The following is a 20,488-nucleotide window of genomic DNA, read 5'->3' as shown; positions in this document are numbered from 1 at the left end:
CCAAAATCAACCATTACTGATCTTGAAAGCAAAACACGCCAAAATTTAAAAAGGCAGAATTTTGATCACAACAATATTGACTTTTTTGACCATACCTTGCCAACATCCTTGGCTGGTTAGCACAAGAAATCCAGAATTGGAGGCCAGAATGAGAACTAAAAAATGTCCCCCTCCCTCTCTCACTGCACTGTCAAACAAATCATACCGACAGAGGTCAGTAGAGGTCACCTGGAAAGAAGCATCTCTTTTGACTCAGTGGTCATCAAGCTACATCAGGAGAACCACATCTGGGACCCGAGTGTGCTACTCAGCAGACCAACTTAATCCAAATGCAAGTTAAACCCTTTGGGGATTTTCCAGAACAACATAAATGTATCTCTATTCACCGCAGATTCCATTTAATTTTCATTATGTAGCAAAATCCCAGACATTTGTTTTAATTCTTGTAGCAAGGTAAATATTTGAGAAATTAAATCCAGCAATTAAAATATGCCCAGCCTCAAATCAGGGTCTGTTGTTCGTGACGTGAGAAGCCCCCGGTGTCCGGAATAAAAGAGCCAAGCGCTCATTTGGCACGTAGTCCCATCTGCTAAGACATCAAGATGACATAAAGCATTTTGAATTCCGTTCAATTAGAATTCCATTCAAGCTTTAAACCATCTTTCTCCAGAGGGTTTTTTTTCTCTCCATGCAATTGAACCAATCACAGCGGTGAAGATACAATCTCAACTTTAATTACAAAAAGTGACAGTTACTGATAATGCTGCAAGAAATTGTTAATGTTGATTTAGCACTGGCTCACGAGAGGGGTTAAGAATGCAAGTCCAGGAATCCCAGACAGCACGACTAAACTCCGCGGCACGTTCCTTGACCCAACTGGGAGAAGAAACCAGGTTCTGTAAAAACTCTCAAGAATTCAGCCACACTGAAACTCTAAACCTGCATTCACAAGTGCAAACTCCACCCATGAAGACTGCATGAAGTGAGTTGCATGATCCTTCCAGACCCATTTTTAGCAGGTCCAAAATCATGTCTGAGCATGATTAAAATTGTAAGTTTTTTAAAGACTTGCTCCCATCATACAGCGAGAATACAGATAGTTCTCGACTTACAACAGTTCATTTAGTGACCGTTCAAAGTTACGACGGCCCTGAAAAAAGTGACTTATGACCGTTTTTCACACTTACAACCGTTGCAGCGTCCCCGTGATCACATGATGAAAATTCAGATGCTCAACAACTGACTCGCATTTATGACGGTCGCTGCGTCCCAGGGTTGCGTGATCCCCTTTTGTGACCTTCTGACAAGCAAAGTCAATGGGGAAGCCAGATTCATTTAACAACCATGTTGCTAACTTAACAACTGCAGTGATCCACTTAACAACCATGGGAAGAAAAATCGTAAAACGGGGCAAAATTCACTTAACAACTGTTTCACTTAACAGAAATTTTGGGCTCAGTTGTGATTATAAGTCAAGGACTTATTGCAAATTTAGAAGGGTTAGAAGAATTAAGGGTTTTTTTTCCCCCTTCTCTGTTCCCACAAATTTGCTCACTTCCAACAACTTTTTGGAAAGTGTCTCACATTATATTCCTGGCTTCCCTATTCTCTATGGTGTGTGTGTGTGTGTGTGTGTGTGTGTGTGTGTGTGTGTGTGTGTGTGTGTGTGTAGAGGACAATGAGAATTGAGAATTAAGCAGGTAGAGACAGTTTGGGATTACAAGTAGGGGCGTCTGCCTAAGAGCAGAAGTTTCACTGAGAAAATAATTATATTTATTTATTTATTTATTTATTTATTTATTTATTTATTTATTTATTTATTTATTTATTTATTTATTTATTTATTTGTCAAGCATGTATTTTATGACAGATACAAGTGTAAACATAATTATGAATACATGAAATGGATACAAATAAAAGGGAACATTAGGACAGGGATGGAAGGCACATTGGTGCGCTTATGCACGCCCCTTACCAGACCTCTTAGGAATGGGGTGAGGTCAACAGTAGACAGTCTAAGGTTAAAGTTTTGGGGGTTTGGGGAAGAAACTACAGAGTCAGGTAGTGCATTCCAGGCATTGACCACTCTGTTACTGAAGTCATATTTTCTGCAATCGAGTTTGGAGCAGTTTACCTTGAGTTTGTATCTAATATTTGCTTGTGTATTGTTGTGGTTGAAGCTGAAGTAGTCGTTGACAGGTAGGACTATGGTAGATGGGGAATGTTCAAAGTATTTTGTTTAGCAAGAAGCTTCATAGACCTGCGTTGCTCTGCTCTTCACTCTGAGGGACTGGGAGACCTGATGTCATCAACATCACCTTCTTGGTCCAGCTGTCCAGGTGGCACCTGTGTTTGATCAGCCTCGTGCGATTCTCGGCTTAGTGTCTCTTGAGGCTGACCTTCCCAGGGTCAACTGGAGTAGCTTCTTCAGATTCAGAATCTGAGTCCTGAGCCCGGGTCATGACATCAGGAAGATTTCTCTGAGATTAAAGACAGTGGCCACATACCTTCTTGGCTTCTCTAGAGCAGAATTTGTTGCGGGACAATTCAACAAAATTATTTTATTATTTGTCATTCACCTTTCATTTTCCCCCTCCTTTTGCATCCTTTAATGATTCTGTTCCACCATTTCTTTGATATTGTGTAGCTTTTGTCCTGCAGCGAGTTGTCCCTTGGTGAGCTGGCTGTGGCAAATTGTCCTAGGCCCCTCCAGAGAGCTCTTGCGAGACTGCAGCAAGGTTGCCCAAGGGGATTTGGAGATCCTTCTAGGATCGACCCAAAGGGTCTATGACAATTCGCGATGGCCAACTCACCATGGCTAACTCGCCACAGCCAATTTGCTGCAGGACAACAGTTACACCCATATCAGTGGTGGGTATCAAATTTTTTTACTACCAGTTCTGCGGGTGTGGCTTGGTGGGCATGGCTTGGTGGGCATGACAGGGGAAGGATACTGCCAAAATCTGCATTCCCTCCCCACTCCTGGAGAAAGTTACTTCAAAATCCCCATTCCCTCCCCATTCCACTAACCTCCCCTGGGAAGAAATCAAACTCCCCCCTCTTCATTTCCCCAAATAAAATATTACTCATAAGAAAAGGCTCCTAGAAAAGCAAGGAAAAATCAATCTGCTAACAAGGAATCTGCCTGATGCTCATTCCACATTCCTGCCAGCTGCATAAAGGAAACTGTAAGAAGAAAATAGCTACTGGTGCTCAGAGGTAATAGAAAGTGGAAGCCGGAAGTTCAGCTCCATTTACAAGCAGTTACAAAACTCATTCAAGACAGGATATTTCACAATGGAAATCACCCAAACCTTTTTAGAAACATAAAGCCCATGTTGCACAAACCCCAAAACTTCAAAAACATAGAACCATATAAGAATCCCTCCTCTTATCCAGTTTGTTGTTCAACTGACCCAGAAACAAACTGCTGGATGTCACTTCACTTCTGCAAGTAAAAACCTCCTTCCAGCAGCTGCTTCTTGGCTTGTCAATTTAAAGCGATGGCATCTTGGTTGTTTTTTTCCTCTTCTTTGTCAAGAAAAGGAAAAAGCGAACCCTGATTTTTTCCTTCTAGCCAATCAGCTGGGAGACTGGGAGGCAGTGAATAGATTGGGGGTGGGGCCAGGCAGAGGTGGTATTTACCAGTTCTCCGAACTATTCAAAATTTCCACTACCAGTTCGCAAGAACCAGTCAGAACCGGCTGAAACCCACCTCTGACTCATATCAAAGAAATGGTGGAGCAGAATCATTAAAGAAAGGATACAAAAGGAGGGACAGAATGAAAAGGGGCCTGGTGGTTCAGCAGACTAAAAGCATTGTGATTAACACCAGCTGTCTGCAATTACTGTAAGTTTGAATCTCACCAGGCTCAAGGTTGACTCAGCTTTCCATCCTTTCTAAGGTAGGTAAATTGAGGACCCAGTTTGTGGGGGCAATAAGCTGACTTTGTATAAATATACAAAAGTATGAAGGCTATTGCTTAACGCATTGTAAGCCGCCCTGAGTCTCCGGAGAAGGGTGGCATATAAATCAAATTAAAAAAAAATGTGAATGACAAAAATTAAAATATTTTTTATTTATTTTAAAATACATTGTCCTGCACCGAGTTGCCCATGGTGAATTGGCTGTGATGAGTTGGCTATGGCAAGTTGGCCATAGTGAGTTGGCCGCAGCAAGTTTGCTGTGGCAAGTTGTCCCATTCCCGGCTCGAGCACATCCTGCATTGTCCATCTGTCCCCATTTTAGCCAGTCAGAAAAGGGACTGACATTAATTTTCCTTTTCGATCAGCCTTTGTTGCATTAATCATCCTGCCCCTTTTCTTTCAAAAGGTCTCCTGGGATCATTCGATTATTCCTGATGCAGAGATTGAGGCTGCCAGCTGTGTCTCTGAATGACTTCCTGCTCAGAAACCACCCTCAGAAGTGACTAAAGTCCTGCACAAATGGCCAGTATACAATTCATGGCTAGATCTGCAGCAATTTTAGCTGGATAGTCAATTTATCAGATGGGATTTTCGAGACACTGAGCATTGGTGCCTTATTTATTTCCTCATTACAGATGTGATTCACACACAAAAGAGAACAAAAAATCAAGCACAGTTGGGGTGATTATTTCATAGGGTTGAGGTTTTTTCTTGCTTGTTTGTGTTGTCTTGCACAATGCCACAATCACATTTTTAAAAGCAGGGAAAGAAAATAGCGCCAGGCAGGAAAAGAAAGGAGAGGAATGAATAGTGCATCGTTGCAGTTAGCAAGTTGCAGGTTGATTGCTGCTTCTACTGCAGACCAGAAAACCACGGTTTCACCCCATGGATGACAGGGGGAAGTAGAGTGTCAGCCACCCCAACTTGGTCAGTTAGGAAAGACTCTCGGCACCATCGCTAATGAAAGTACACTTTACTAAAATCAAGCGGTTGCAGCGTAGCAAAGCCGAATCTGGTTTTTCATGCCCAAAGCATCTGGTTAACTCTTCCCTTCTCCCTACCTTTCCCCCTGGATATCTCCCCTTGTCCAACTAAATTTAAACAAATTGTTTTGGTAACCGTTCCTGGTTTGGCGGGATGGAGGGTGTTGCATTCCATGGTGGGACCTTGGAGCAGCCACCGGCTCTCACGGGACGGCACAATGAGTAGTTTCGGTTCCCTTTTCCTCCCAATCCCTTAGCTCCCCACAGCCCACTCCCCCCCATTACGTATGGCAGACTCGTATCTGGCAAAGCATGGCTGGTGCATTTGGATGACAGTCCTGTCATAGGATTCTTGGAGTGCACATCTGGATGCAGCCCCCCCCTCCAAAAAAGCACCCAAAATGCAAGCTCTTTCCAATTGTAAGAGCAAAGAATACTCAACTGCAGACACCTGAAGAGCAGAACGTGCAAAAGTGACCGTGAGGCTGGCTCTTAAAATGTCACCATTTGCGCATCATGTGCAATAAAGCAATACATGGCAGTGGTATCAGGTGTTGTGACCTAGGCTCAAGTAGGTATTATCAGACGCAATCAGTTCTAAACAAACAGATTTTATTAGAACAGCTGAGAATTAACTCCTTCTCAGCGCAGTCCAAACTAATTCAAAACAAATTCTTCATAACACAATTCTTCAGCCTTATCACCAACCTTGGTCTACTTTGGCAACCTACCAAAGGCTTTTCTTGGCAAAAGTTCAGAAGCAGAAGACGCCGACAAGAAATAAATGCAGCAAGACAAGAAACAAATCTATCAACGTTGTTTTCTGACAAAGAGGCCAAGAGCCATTGCTGGTCTTTTAAGCCTTATGGGAGGGGCCCATCATCTCCTGGCCTTACTCCTGAGTTGTCCCTTTTGTTTTAGTTGCTCTTGCCTTCTGGCAGCTCTTCTCATGCATGCACTAGGAATGGGCTCCTCCTGTTCCTCTGCCTCTCTACTGTCAGCCTCTGGAGGCTCCGGAGTCCACACATCACTCCCCGATGGCCCTGGCCCCATCTCTGCCTCCGACGCAGAGCCCTCATCCGGGCCTTCCTCAACCTCCAGGACTGGCCCATGTTCTTCCTCAGCCTCATCACTATCCGACTCCGCTACCAGTTTCGCAGGCTGCTGGCGGACCACAACATCAGGATTCCACTGTCTGGTGCTGAATTTAGAGCCTTTTATGTCAAGGGAATACAGGTAGTCCTTGATTTGTGACCGCAACTGAGCCCAAAATTTATGTTGCTAAGTGAAACATTTGTTAATGGCCCCATTTTACAACCTTTCTTGCCACGGTTGTTAAGTGAATCCCTGCGGTTATTAAGTTGGTAACATGATTGTTAAGTGCATCCGGCTTCCCCACTGACTTTGCTTGTCAGAAGGTCGCAAAAGGGGATCACGTGACCTTGGGACACAGTGACGGTCATAAATATGAATCCGTTGCCAAGCGTCTGAATTTTGATCACGTGACCATGGGGAGGCTGCAAAGGTCGTGAGTGTAAGACATGGTCCTAAGTCACTTTTTTCAGAGACGTAACTTTGAACGGTCGCTAAATGAACTTTTGGAAGTTGTGAGCTATCTGTATTCATTGGTAAATATTGGTAGTTTTTGTCTTACGACCAGTTACTTAGCCACCATTTGAAGTTAGATACAATTAACAGAGTTGGAAGGGACCTTGTGGGTCATCTAGTCCAGGGGTCACCAACCTTTCAGCCCTCAGGGACCACTAAATTCATAATTTTAAATCCCACGGACCACTAATACGATCTGCCTAATGACCAGGTGGACGTGGCTAGGTGATCATGTGACTAGGTGGGCGTGGCCAACTTGATGTCACTCATGTCAAGGGGCACCTTGTCGGCCTCTACTCACCTCTCCTCGCCTCCCCACTCGGGCTCCTTAGGGCCCCAACAGGAAGCAGTTGTCGGAGCTAAGCAGCCACCACGAGAAAGAGTTGGCCAAACAGCCTGCTCAGTTCAAATTGGATCTGACCGAGAAGGAGGCTCAGCAGAAGCACCTCACTGAGGACTAGGAGCATAGGCTTTCCAAGCAGAGGGAAGACCTGTGGAAGTGCAAGGCAGGGTACTGACACCTGGAGGCTCAGCGGGCTGAGATGGTCAGCCAGTTCCAGACCATGATGCAGTCCCACTGGAACAAGGCCCTTCGGCTCTTCGCCTCCAGCCTTCGACCAAAGCCCCGCACCAGGAGGCTGAAACAAACCCCAAGTTGAATTTCTGCCCCCCTCCAACCCACACAAAAAGACACTGAAGGGGGAGACATAAATGTTCATTGCACGTATCCGGCCCAGGGGTGTAGTCTGAGAACCCCTGATTTAGTTCAACATAAAAAATGCAAATAATTTTTCTGCAGACCACCAAAATTTTATCATGGACCACCAGTGGTCCACGGACCACCAGTTGGTGACCGCTGTGTCAAGTTTCCAAAAGATGCCCTAATTAATTCATGAGCCATGATCCAAACTTCAAAGGAAATATAGTCATTTATTAGGAGCACCATTCCGGCAATACTGGGATGCAGTTAGGACTAATCCTAGGTAGATTTATGTTCCCCTATGACCCTGTCTCTCCCCTCCTCTCTGGCCATGTCATAAATCACATTCTCCAATTAACCACTTTGGCTGGCTGTGAAACCTAACGCCCTCCTTCTGATTGCGGTCAGAAGAATGTATGGAATTCACTTCAGTTCTCCCTCCCTCCTGCTCATGGCAACTTGAAAGCTTTGCAAGTTGACACGCTGATCTAGTCCAACCCCCCATCCCTGCCCAACCAGGAAACCCTACACCATTTCTGACAGATGGCAGTCCAGTCTCTTCTTGGAAGCCTCCAGTGATGAAGCTCCCCCAACTTCCAAAGGCAACTTCTGTTCCATGGGTTGATTGCTCTCACTGTCAGAAAGTTTCTCCTTATGTCTTGGTTGAATCTCTCCTTGTTCAGTTTCAACAGTTCCAACAGGCCTACCTGGCGGCTACTTATGACGCAGGTTCCCCCTGCCCCTCCAGAGTCACATGACTGCACTTCAGGTGCTCAGCAATCAGACTGCAATTATGACCATTTGCAGCATCCTGCAGTCACATGACGGCCTTTTACGATTTTACGTTTTGCTGACAAAATCCAACCCTGTAGCAAACCACAGGTTTGTTTATTGACTACTGTGTTCCCTTAACAACCGTTGCAAAAAAAAAAAAGATCATAAAATCAGGTTGGTGGCATGACCGAACTACTTTATGATGATCACACCTTTCTACTGTAATGGGCAGTCGCGACTCGAGAACGGCCTGTAATACGGCAGTGATGGAACTGGGAATGGCTGTTCTTTCCGTTCCACAAAATTTCCCCCCTCTCCCTCAGGCCCCTCTTGTTCTCTGGGAAATAAATGAGATTCCCAGAAGCAACTCTCCCTCTTTCACGGTTTTCTCATTATCCTTTTAATCATTCTCACTTAACAAGCTCTCGCACCACTCAAGAAGCTGCTCAGGGCTATTCACTCAGATTGCCAGCTTCCATTATTCAACATCTAATAAAAGCTGCCAAGAAGGAAATCTGGTTGACATCCTTTAATTCTTGGAACCCTGACTGGGGACCCTAGACTAGCTCAGGGATATCCAACTTGGACTTCAACTCCCAGAATTCCATGGCTGGCGTTGAACAGCCCTGAGCTAGAACATAGAATAAAAGAGCTGAAAGGGACCTTGGAGATCATCTAGTCCAAATCCCTGCATGAGCAGGAGAATCCAGAGGTGGGAGTCAGCCAGTTCGCACCACTTCGGGAGAACCAGTTGTTAACTTTCTGAGCAGTTTGACAAACTGGTTGTTGGAAGAAATCATTAGGACAGAGAACCGGTTGTTAAATTACTTGAATCCCACCACTGGGAGAATCTATACCATTTCAGACAAATGTTGTGGCTCCGTTACCTGAGCCTGTGTCATTGGCAGGAGAGGACTCCGAGAGTGAAGGAGAGGAGTTGGCAAGGCCTCCCTCTCCAGGACCCTCCTCTCTGGCAATGCCTTCGGTGTCCGCCGAAGGTCAAGAGATAGGCCCGGGGCCAAGCACGTCCACGCAGCCACAGGTGGACAGTAATGAGGGAGATGAGTCTTGGCTGGATCCTCGGCAGCATCGCAGAGATAAGCGCACGCAACAGAAGAAGAGGCGTGCCAGAGATTAAGCTGAGTCACTGGACCACACACCACAGGGTATAAAAGGGGGTGAGGTGGCCATTCAGACTCTGTGACGGACAAAACTAACTACTATCGAGTCACATTGCATCTTTGGAAACAACATTATCTGCCTTGGATTTAATTACGGACTGGACTGGACAATTCTTGAACTGTGTGTCTCTTGTTTATGAGTAAAGTCTTGGCAAGCAGTTACTGGGTTGCTGGCAATCCTCTTATTGAAAGAATTGGTTGTCTGCCAGTTTATTTAACCCCCGGCTGTCTGTTTGTGTGTGTGTGAGACGGGGACAGAACAACAAATGGTTGTCCAGTCTCTTCTTGAAAGCCTCCAGTGATGGGGCATGTACAACTTTTTTAAGAAAAGCCTCTGCCGATTAGGCAACTCAGCTTGGATCATCAGAGGCTTTTAAAAGCTTTTGACAATCCCAGCTGAGCTGCGCGATCATCAGAGGCTTTTTTTTTTACTGTAAAAAGCATTTTTTTTGGCTGAAGAGGCATGGGAGGGGGCAGGGATTTTTGCTACTGGTTCTCCGAACCATCCGCCTCCATCACTACCGGATTGGGTGATCCGGTCCAAACCGGGAGCATTTCACCTCTGCCTTCAGGGGAAGAGCTGGGTGCTGCCTCTTCAGAGGATGGGCCAATTTTTAAAGGCATCATGGAGCCTGGTGCCCCCTAGCAATGGTCTCTGGCTTCTAAATGGGGGACAGAACCAGCCTCTCCAAGCCTTTCGCTCACATTTCACGCAGATAAAAAAGGTTTGGCCATCAATCTTGAAGCCAGCAGCCATTGCTGCAGGTGTCCCTGCATCATCATCATCTTTTAATGACTCCATAATCCCTTGCGGGGTAGACTCTGGACAACTGAATGGAGCTATCAGGCTGTTTACTGGCCGGATGCCCTTCCTGTCACCAATGAGGAGCTTTGTTCAGCAGATATATTCTCACTGTGCCCAGAGAGAGAAATATCTGCTTCTACACTACTCACAGGTGTCCCTCTATGGCGTCCTTGTAATCAAAAGGACACAACCTTGAAAGCTGGGATGTTTCATTGAGGGCGCTGAAGGACTGCTGGGTGGTGCTCATTTCTCTCCCTTTTGCAGAAGAATCTTGACTGTCTCTTTTAATCGGTGCAACAATGCAAAATGAAAAAATAGCAATTGCCTGTCCCTACTGCTTCTCCTGAGCAGTCGGTGTACGTTTTCCTTACCAAGAAAGGAGGCTTAAATTATTCCCCAGGATTGTCCCTCTTCCAAGTACAATTTGAAAACAGAGCACTTTTTTGAAAGAAGGTGCTGACGTGACCTGGAAAACGCAAACAGGCCTCTCAGGTCTTCACTCAGAAATTCACATCGTGAATGTGGAGCCTAACTTCAAAACTCGGTTGAAGCACCTTTGTACTCCCTCTCTTGATGGGAGAAGAAGAGCCCCTTTGAAGAGGTTGTGTCACATCACCAAAGGAGGCTGTGTCACGTCTCAAAAGCCCATAATAAGCAGAGGGAGGGAATGCTCCTTCCTTTCACTCCAAGGCAGGGCAAACCTAACACGCTCTGTGGCAAACTACAGGTGATAATTAGAATTTTTCATTCAGTTTGTCATCATCCCTCTCCACTGAGCAAGATAACACTCACAAGTACAAATAACTAACAAGATAAACCTACACAGAATTTGTATAAAGTAACACTATTAGGATTGCAAACAAGATGATGATGATGATGATGATGTTCGTCCATCGTTTTCGAAGAGGACCTTGACATCTAACGGGTTGTGGGCTGTCCACGGTGTGTCCACAGGTGGCTGCTAAGGCCTATAGAGCACGGAATGTTCTGCCACATGTCGGGCAGACATGTGTGGGCACCACTGTTGCAGCATCGGCAGCTCTGGCTTTGCTTCTCTTGTGTTATGGTTGTCCTTCCGTCTTCAAATATCTGGCAACCTTGTTTCCCAGGAGGTGGTGTTAATATCCAGAGACTTGAGGGAGGCTTCCAGTAGGTCTTTGTATCGCTTCCTTTGCCCCCCGTGGGATCGCTTTCCTTGAGACAGCTCACCATAGAGAAGCTGTTTGGGGATGCGGTGGTCTGACATCCTTGCAACATGGCCTGCCCAGCGTGTCCTGGCTTTCATCAGCAAGGTGTGAACTGATGGCAGGACTGCCCTGGAGAGGACTTCTGTGTCTGGCACCTTGTCCTGCCACCGGATCCTGAGAAGTCTGCGGAGGCAGGCCGTGTGAATTGCAAACATAATACGATAGCAATGTAAAATAAAATTGTGACTAAATTAGGACTTGCTTTGTCCAGCAGCTGCAGCCACATCTTTGGTGGGCCTTTTTCTCAAAGGACCATCCCAAAAAACTCTCTACTGAACTCATAATGACTTTTGATTGATTCCCACTAAAACAGTGGTTTACTCATTCAGACACATCTTTTCACCAGGACTGTCCATCTGTAAGTGTTTCTTGAGAGTTCTTGTAAGTCCTCATCCTTGACAATATCAAACCATCTTCTACCAACCACTTCCATACTTCCAAGCATTCAGGGTCTTCTGCAAGGGACCCTGTCTTTGCGTTGGGCATCCGAATAATTTCAGCTTCATCCTCATCCTTCAGGCATCTAGAGAGAGTCTTGTTTGACTTTGTCCAGCTTCAGCTGATTTGACCTTCTGATTGTCCAAGATGCTTCCAGCAATTTTTTCCAGCAACACAGCTCAATGCCTTCTTTCTTCCCTTGTTGTCTTTTGTGATGCTCCGGCTTTCACAGCCAGATGTTGCAGCTGGGAAAACCTTGGCCTGGACAACAATACTTTGGTTGCAGTCTGAGGCTTCTGCACTGCAGTGGTGAAGTCTGAACCGGTTTACAACTGGTTTGCTGGCTGCGCATGTGCGCTGTGTGCCAAATGTGTACTGCACATGTGCATACACAGTGCGCACCACACACCAAATGTGAGGTGCGCGCGCACGCACAGTGCACACCAAAAGGAGGCATGGGGTAAGTAGAACAGGCCGCAGGGTGGTGATCAGCTGTGGCGTGCGATCTTCAGAGCCTTTTTTTTAAAAACTTTTTAAAAGCATTTTTTACTACCGGTTCTCCAGAACCGGTAGTAAAAAATGCCTAAAAAGTAAAAAAAAAAAAAAAAAAAAAAAAAAAAGTTCCGACAATCGCGCGTCGCTCAGCTGATCATCGGAATGTTGGGTTTTTTTTTTAATTACTACTGGTTTGGCGAACCAGTAGCCTTTTTTCTACCAGTTCGGGCGAACCAGACTGAACCGGTAGCATTTCACCCCTGCAATGAAGGTTATCTTCTCCCCTTCTTGGCATCATGCAGATCCTTCAGGAGGCAGATGAGAACAGCCCTGGGTACCCAGGATTTAAGGGCAGGCAAAAACACATTTCATTTTGGAACCCTCTGATTTTTTAAAAATTATCCACCAGATCTTATAATGTGATCTGGGGTGGCCTTTCTGAATCCAGCTTGTGTATTGCCAGTTCTGTTGCAGACTGGAGAAAAAGCTTGAGCTTTCACCGCTAAGCATGTGAGACCCAGGTAGCCCTTGCTTAGCAACTGCAATTGGGACCGGCAACTCTGTTCCTAATAGCAATAACAATGGCACTTAGATTTATATACCGCTTCATATCACATTACAGCCCTCTCTAAGCAGTTTAGAGTCAGTATATGCCCCCAACAATCTGGGTCCTCATTTTACCAACCTCAGAAGGATGGAAGTCACTAAGTCACGGCTCTGCAGTCGCTAAGTGGGAAATCACATGACAATGGCTTACAATGTCACTTCCCCTTTGGTTGTTAAGCAAATCACTATGATATTAAGAAATGACCACAATTTGTGATTTATTTTCACAATCTCCATTAACTCTGCTTCTCAGAAGCTGGTTGTGAAGCATCCGAATCAGGCGTGGACTCTACTTACCTTTACTACCGGTTCGCAGTGGGGCCGCACGATCTTCTGCACAAGCGCAGAAGGGTTTTGATGACGTCGGAGTCAGTGGGTGGAACCTCCCGCTGGTTTTACTACTGATTCTATAGAACCGGTGTGAACCGGGGACAACCCACCACTGATCTGAATAGTGTTCAAGTGATTGCGTGATGCTGCAATGACTATAACTGTGAGAGCTGGTTGCAAAATTGTTTTTTTTAAAAACACTGTTGCAACTTCAAATAGTTGGCAGGCAAGACAATTGGTAAACAAGGACTACCTTTAAGTACAATTTTGGGTAGTTTGAAATCCTGCCTTTTTGGTATTGGAAATAAAAGCTTCTTTTCCTGTTTCTTGGCTATTGGCCATTGCTGTGTTTTACACCTGGTTATAAATTGTATGTAGCACTTTAACTGCATCACCCTGTAAGTTTTTAAACAGTTGCTCTGGTATTTCATCAAGTCCTGTGGCTTTGTCTTTGGCAATATTATCTAAGGGCCATTTAACTTTATTTTCAGAATAACTGGCTCGTGTCCAATGGTCTAATCTTCATGTGTATCGGGGATTTGTGGATTTGGGGTGTGTGCAGTTCCATATATTTCTACTACGTCTTCTTTCTATCTTCTTTCTGTAGTAATTTTTATGTTCTTTTCAAGGTACAAACAAGCAGCCCTTTGGTTTTCTACATTTCAGGATATTTTTGCTTGATTAATCTTTAATGATAACATTAATTTCAGCCTTTTTTTTAAAGGCACTCTTTATCAAAACAATCCATTAAATCTATTCTTTCCTTTTACTGCATAAACATTCAGAATATTGCTGAGGTTGTAGCTTGTTGGCCTGAATATTTTATGTGTGTATTTTAGTTCAAGTTGTAATTTTACAAGGAGGAGTTTGTGACCTGAGACACCGTCAGTGTCTGAGTTTGTCTCTGCCGACAAAAAGAGTTTCTTTGGAGGATAAAGTCAACTTGTTCTTGGTCTGGTCGAGGTGTGGGTTCTACTTACCTTTACTACCGGTTCGCTCGCGCGCACGTGCTCTTCTGCACATGTGCGGAAGCTTCTGTGCATGCGCAGATCACTTCTTATGATGTCTGGGTCAGTGGGCGGAGCCTCCTGCTGGTTTTACTACCGGTTCTATAGAACCAGTCCGAACCAGGGGGAACCCACCACTGGTCTGGTCCATCTGGTGATGTCTATATGTAAAGTAATTTTTTGGTTATTAGAAGAGGTATGAATGTTCTTGGCAGAATTCTAGTAATCTGTCTTCTATTAGTTTCATTCTCAAAGTCCAAATTTTCCTGTTATTCCATATGTTATTTATGTCCAACTTTAGTGTTCCAGTTGCCTGTAGCATCTTTCCTGGGCTGGATTTAAGGTACTGCAAGTCATTCTCGAATTCTTCTGCTTCCTTTGCATTGGTGCTTGGAGCACAGTTGTGGATCACCATAATAAGGGTCTGGAGGCTCCGGAGGCAGCATGTACCTCCCAGATGGCCCTTTCTCTGCCTCTGACGCAGAGCCCCCATCCGAGCCTTCCCCAGACTCCAGGACTGGCCCATGTTCCTCCCCAGCTTCCTCACTGTCCGACTCTGCTGCCAGCTCCGCAGGCTGCCGGCAGACCACAACACAAGTGTCTGTGTATACTTGGGCCCCATGAATTGAGGAACTTTTCATCTTTGGTCTTGGAGGGGGTCACAGTTCCCTATTTGAGACTGGAGTGCTATCTGTCCTGGATTCAGGCTTCTGCTGAAAGAACAGGTGGCAGATTTGCCAGGGGAGATTTGCCATGGGTCCTTCTATTGCAACAGCTGCATCTGCAATCCCAGGTTGGGAGGCCCTACAATGGATCCAGCAGTAAAAGCAGAGATGGTGTGCCATGGAAGACCCACGTGACACTACTGCTCTACATGCATGCTGTAGTGGTTGCCATTTGACCTCTAGGCACAATTCAAGGTGCTGGTTATCACCTACCAAGCCCTTCCTAATATAGGTCCTAGTTATTTGAGGAACCACTTAAAGCCAATAATCATCTTGTAATACTATATAAAGTGAGTATGCTTTAGATCCCTTTGTTCAACAATGTCATCTTTTGGGATCTAGATATTGTTCCTTCTTTGTTGGGAACTTGCTTGCCTCTGGACCAGCCTTTCTTCAGAAATCCATACAGGTCTCACCCTGATGAGGTTCTGTAAATCCTTGAAAACCTAACTTGGGGAAACCTATACCTCAGGGAAGGGTGGTTGTTGAGTCTCGGTTGCAGTGGTGGGACTCAGCCAGTTTGCACCACTTCGGGAAAACCAGTTGTTAACTTTCTGAGCAGTTTGGCAAACTGGTTGTTGGAAGAAATCATTAGGGCAGACAACCGGTTGTTAAATTACTTGAATCCCACCACTGATCGGTTGGTTTTTCTTTGGTGTGCGGTCTTTCTTTATTGTTCTTTACTTTTTAAGTTGGAAGATGTCCAGAATCATGGAGACAGGCAGCCTCTAAATTAAATTAAATACATATAACTACTCATTTCTTCTATGATTCAGGATCACTAGAGGATTAGATAGTCTTCTGATGTGAAGTGACTCATTCCAGTCCATTTCAGCTCTGCAATAGCCAGAATGCCAAAGTTCAACCTTGGCATTTCAGTTCTGAGAAGATTATCTGGGATTATGGTTCTGTCATTCTGTGTACCAAGAGTATATATCTATCTATCTTCACAGTTTGCTTCTGGCCACAATGGCAGCTGCTTGTCCTTCCAACTTTAATCCAGACAAACATGGCCAACAGTTTATTTTATTTTGTTTTATTATTTTATTTTATTTTATTTTATTTTATTTTATTATTTTATTTTATTTTATTTTATTTTATTTTATTTTATTTTATTTTATTTTATTTTATTTTATTTTATTTTATTTTATTTTATTTTATTTATTCAAGCATGTATTTTATGACAGATACAAGTGTAAACATAATTATAAATACATGAAAAGGATACGAATAAAAGAAAACATTATGAGAGGGACGGTAGGCACGCTGGTGCGCTTATGCACGCCCCTTACAGACCTCTTAGGAATGGGGTGAGGTCTACAGTAGACAGTCTAAGGTTAAAGTTTTGGGGGTTTGGGGAAGAAACCACAGAGTCAGGTTGTGCATTCCAGGCGTTGACCCCTCTGTTGCTGAAGTCATATTTTCTGCAGTCTAGTTTGGATCAGTTTACCATGAGTTTGTATCTATCACTTCCTCCCTCTATAAATCTCCCTCTACATGGTGACTGATTATCCGTGAAAAGGATCATTAAAATATTGTGCTGTTATTGAAACAAACAAGGGAACTAAAAACTCAGGCAGACCCAGGGAGTCATTTTAATGCTCATTCCACTCTGTAAACACTCTCAGTAATTTCAGATAGTGATAATTTCACTTGGTTATTTTTTACTTCTTGGTACAAAAATGTTTGAATCTATCACCCTCAATTTCTGATTACTTCATCTTCCCTCACTTACAAACTTCCTTATTTATATCATTTCTTCCTGTTTCTCTTTTAACAAGCTCTGATTGGCTGGCACAACCGAGAATTGATAATGCCTCTAACCTGGGAAAATGAACAAGCAGTATCCTCTTCACAAGTGAGCAAGTGTGTGAAATACATTCCTTGTCGTCTTTCGAAGCTCAATTTTAAATATAAAAATCAAAAGGGGAAGACCCCAGGTAGGGCTTTACAGTCTATTCAAGGTGGCAACCTTCTTCCACAAGGAACTGACTTCTCAAAACATCGCAGAAGCTCTTACCGTGGGCATCCCGGTAGTAAGCATGGGTGACACTGCGGAACCTCTCCTGGCCAGCCGTGTCCCAAATCTGAAAAGAGCAAAAAGCACTAAAGCACATGAAAAACAAAATAAGCCATCCTGCAGGCAAAGTGTTGATGGAATGGGACAACTCGCCATGGGACAATTCAATAATTCAATAATTTAAAATAATTTAAACATAATTTGTATCACTCACATTTCATTCTACCCCTCCTTTTGCATCCTTTCTTTAATGATTCTATTCCATCATTTCTTTGATATTAGTGTAACTCTTGTCCCGTGTCACATTGGCCACTAAGAGTTGGCTGTGACAAGTTGGCTGTGGCGAGTTGTCCTAGACCAGGGTCAGCAACCTGCAGATCCAGAGCCACATGCGGCTCTTTGGGCCCTCTGCTGTGGCTCCCTGTCCCTCGCCCTCCCCTCCAAGTCACTCCTCACCTGGTCTGAGAATGTAAGGGCAACGGCGGGGGATGGCGAAGCAGCCAGGGCAGAGACAGAGAGATACAGAGAGTGGGGGACAGAGAGAGAAATACAGAGATACAGAGAGGGAGGAAGGGAGGGAGGGGAGAGAGAGATATTTTAAAAGGGTTTTGTGGTTCCCGGTGTTTTTAACAACTGGTTCTCTACCCTAATGACCAGCTGGGTAGGCGTGACTGGGGGGGGTCATGTGACTGGTGGAAGTGAGTGTCATCGAGTTGGCCACGCCCACCCAGGTTTTGTGGCTCCCGGTGTTTTCTTTTCTGTGGGAAACGGGTCCAAATGGCTCTTTGAGTATTTAAGGTTGCAGACCCCTGTCCTAGACCCAAGTGTTTATGTCACCAAGTGTGAGTTACCGCAACCATACAAATGTGTTAAATTAATAAATAAAAATGTCCAGAGAGTTCACCCATGGGGAGAAAGGAGAACAATACAACTATTTTTTTTTCTTTTTTCTTGCTGCAAGTATTACAAATTCCAAACACAAATTTTCCCTTTCAATAAACTGGATCCAGGACACAGTAGCTATACTTGTCGCACTAAAATTAATGGCAGATTTAATTTAGCCATAAGCACTGTTTTTACATTCAGCTCAAATAGACCAAGCAAAGCTATTTTGATCTGGATCCAAACGGATACTGTTTCTCAAGGAAAATTGGCAGCTTCTCTTTTTAATGGTCCATTTGTCAATTAAATGTTTAAAAACTACTATTGTTGTGGTTGAGTGACTCTTTTGGGAATACCAATAAATTTGCCTGACGGAATTTAGCACGGGTGAGGGATGATATTCGGAGAAAAAATCTCTCAGGCCTCTTTAGGCAAATAATTGTGCCAGTCTTTGCATCCACAATTAATTATTCAAATTTATTTGTGATCTTATTGTACCAGGCAAATATTGTTAACATCCGTCTATATCTTGGCACTTTTTCCAGGGAATATAAGAGGACAACACAGACAATTGTATGTCCAGATTAAATGAGCAAAAAAAATAAAGAGACCAACCCTTTTATGGTTTTGGAAAAAGAAAATAATAAATGAAAAAGAGGAGTTTATATGAATCTTAAACATATGTTCAGAATTACCTTACATACTTTTGAGTAAATTTAACTTCGGAAGAGGGGAAAAGTGAGAACAAACAGATACTTTCAAATTTAGAGACCAAATTTCTAAATAGCCCTTCAGACTTCCAGCAACTTGAATATTCCAGTTCAAATGTGGGAAGAAAGGTAAATTCGTAAGATGATTGTCCAACTGATGCTAGGCAGGTGGGCCTGGAGTACCGTTAGCCCTTCTTCATTGTAATCTTCCTCAGGGTTCATTTTCTTTGTTCTCTTGTTACTTCCCACACAATTGGTATACAGTTCAAAAGAAAATGAGCTGCTCCAAAATTCAATGACTCTTCCAAAGCAAATTATTAATTGGTTCCAGTGTGGAAGAAATTGAAAAAAATCAGCTAATTTGTTGGATGTGCCGAACTAGTTCATCTGAGGCAAGAAAAGGCTCCCTTTGTGTAGAAGTTATCCTGCATATTACATTTCTACATAAAGGGAACCTTTAACCGGCTCATTTGAATTAGTACGGCATTTCCAACAATTAGCTGGATTTTTCAATTTCTTCCGTATGGGGGACCAATATATAGGAAATATTAATGTTGAAATAAATGCAGATTTATATCCATGAAATGTAATTTATAGGTAACAAAATAATTTTCACAAATGAAGGTGAATCTACATGTCCCAGAATAATGTTGCAGGATCCAATCTGGCTCGCTCACAGGAACCAACCAGAGGTTTAGTTTTCCGAGCTTTCAGAAGGAAACAACAGCCAACAATTTAATGGCTGACCATCAACGCCCCAATCAACAACTAAAAAGCCACATACAACCAGGCACCACATAAATACTACCCATAGAATAGCCCAAAACTGCTTGAGAGAAGTTCCCTAAGGATGGGCTCCAGCACTAGTCTGAAGCTCAAATGACTAAACCTCTGGTCCTGGTGACTGATCCAGATTGGATCCTGCAAAATAATTTTCCACTGGGGTTTTTAAAATTGGGTTTATGGGTTCCATGGTCAGAGAGGGCTGATTTTTCCACAAGGGACTAAAAAAAAGGCTCAGTCCCACAAGGTGTTTTTTTCCTTAATTACTAAGGTGCAGTGAAATTGGTTACTTATTTGATTGATTGATTGATGGTTGATGTGCACTTCTTACATAAGCAGATAGGGAGAACTCACTAGAAAAGGTGAAGCTTAGATTCTCTGGTAAAATAGCTTATTAAGTTAGTGAGTGCCCCACTCACCAGAAGAAAGATGGCAGATTTCCCTGAAAGAATTGGTGGTTAAGGTAAGTTTGATTTCTTAAGAAAAATCTAATTCGTATGCCTGGGAATAAAGAAGAAGTGTCTGGGTTTACTCAAAAGTTGGAAAGCAGAAAAAAAATTGGATTACAAATAGAAAAATGGGCAATAACGTCATCTTGATAGCGACCTCTTCAATTATGAGGGGTGTGCCTCACATTCAAAGCCTTATCACAGATGTTGTGCTGCATGCTTGATCAATATTTGCCCCATAGACAGCTACCACCATCACAACAACAATTGTTCCCTGTAACAAGGGTTACAGGTGAAAAAACAACTCAGTCTTCCCCACCTTACTCCAAGAGGAGTAGTAGTAGTGGTTTCTTCTTCTTCTTCTTCTTCTTCTTCTTCTTCTTCTTCTTCTTCTTCTTCTTCTTCTTCTTCTTCTTCTTCTTCTTCTTCTTCTTCTTCTTCTTCTTCTCCTTCTCCTTCTCCTTCTCCTTCTCCTCCTCCTCCTCCTCCTCCTCCTCCTCCTCCTCCTCCTCCTCCTCCTCCTCCTCTTCCTCTTCCTCTTCCTCTTCTTCTTCTCACACACAGTGTCTCTGGAGCCCTTCTGGTGAGCAACTTGTGGTTATCCAGGTGTTGTTTTCATGACACCATCTTGGGGAGCAGTGAATGAAGCTGGAAGCTGTAGATCTGAATTCTTCATGTGGCACTGCTACTTGGTATTACAGTGTTTGTAACTTATTATTCATGTTACAACACTGACAATCTTTTCCACTGAATGATTGTTTTGCAATATTTATCTACTTGGACTTCATAATGAACTTGAATTATGGCAGATAATATAT

At 43.7% G+C, this 20,488-nt stretch overlaps 1 protein-coding gene across 1 annotated transcript in view; it reads right to left on the bottom strand.

Annotated features, from left to right (window-relative positions):
- The window catches only part of RAB26 (RAB26, member RAS oncogene family), a 230,394-nt gene that overhangs the window by 46,955 nt on the left and 162,951 nt on the right, over positions 1-20,488 (bottom strand). Inside the window, exon 4 of the mRNA XM_070955071.1 lies at positions 16,847-16,913. Coding sequence (XP_070811172.1) covers positions 16,847-16,913 — 67 coding nt within the window. The remainder of the gene's footprint in view (positions 1-16,846; positions 16,914-20,488) is intronic.

Source organism: Pituophis catenifer, unplaced genomic scaffold (genome assembly GCF_029215685.1).
Source record: "Pituophis catenifer annectens isolate HBS135680 unplaced genomic scaffold, rPitCat1.0.hap2 SCAF_16, whole genome shotgun sequence".
In the NCBI taxonomy this organism is placed as follows: Eukaryota; Metazoa; Chordata; class Lepidosauria; order Squamata; family Colubridae; genus Pituophis; species Pituophis catenifer.
This window is presented reverse-complemented; position numbering and strand designations above follow the sequence as displayed.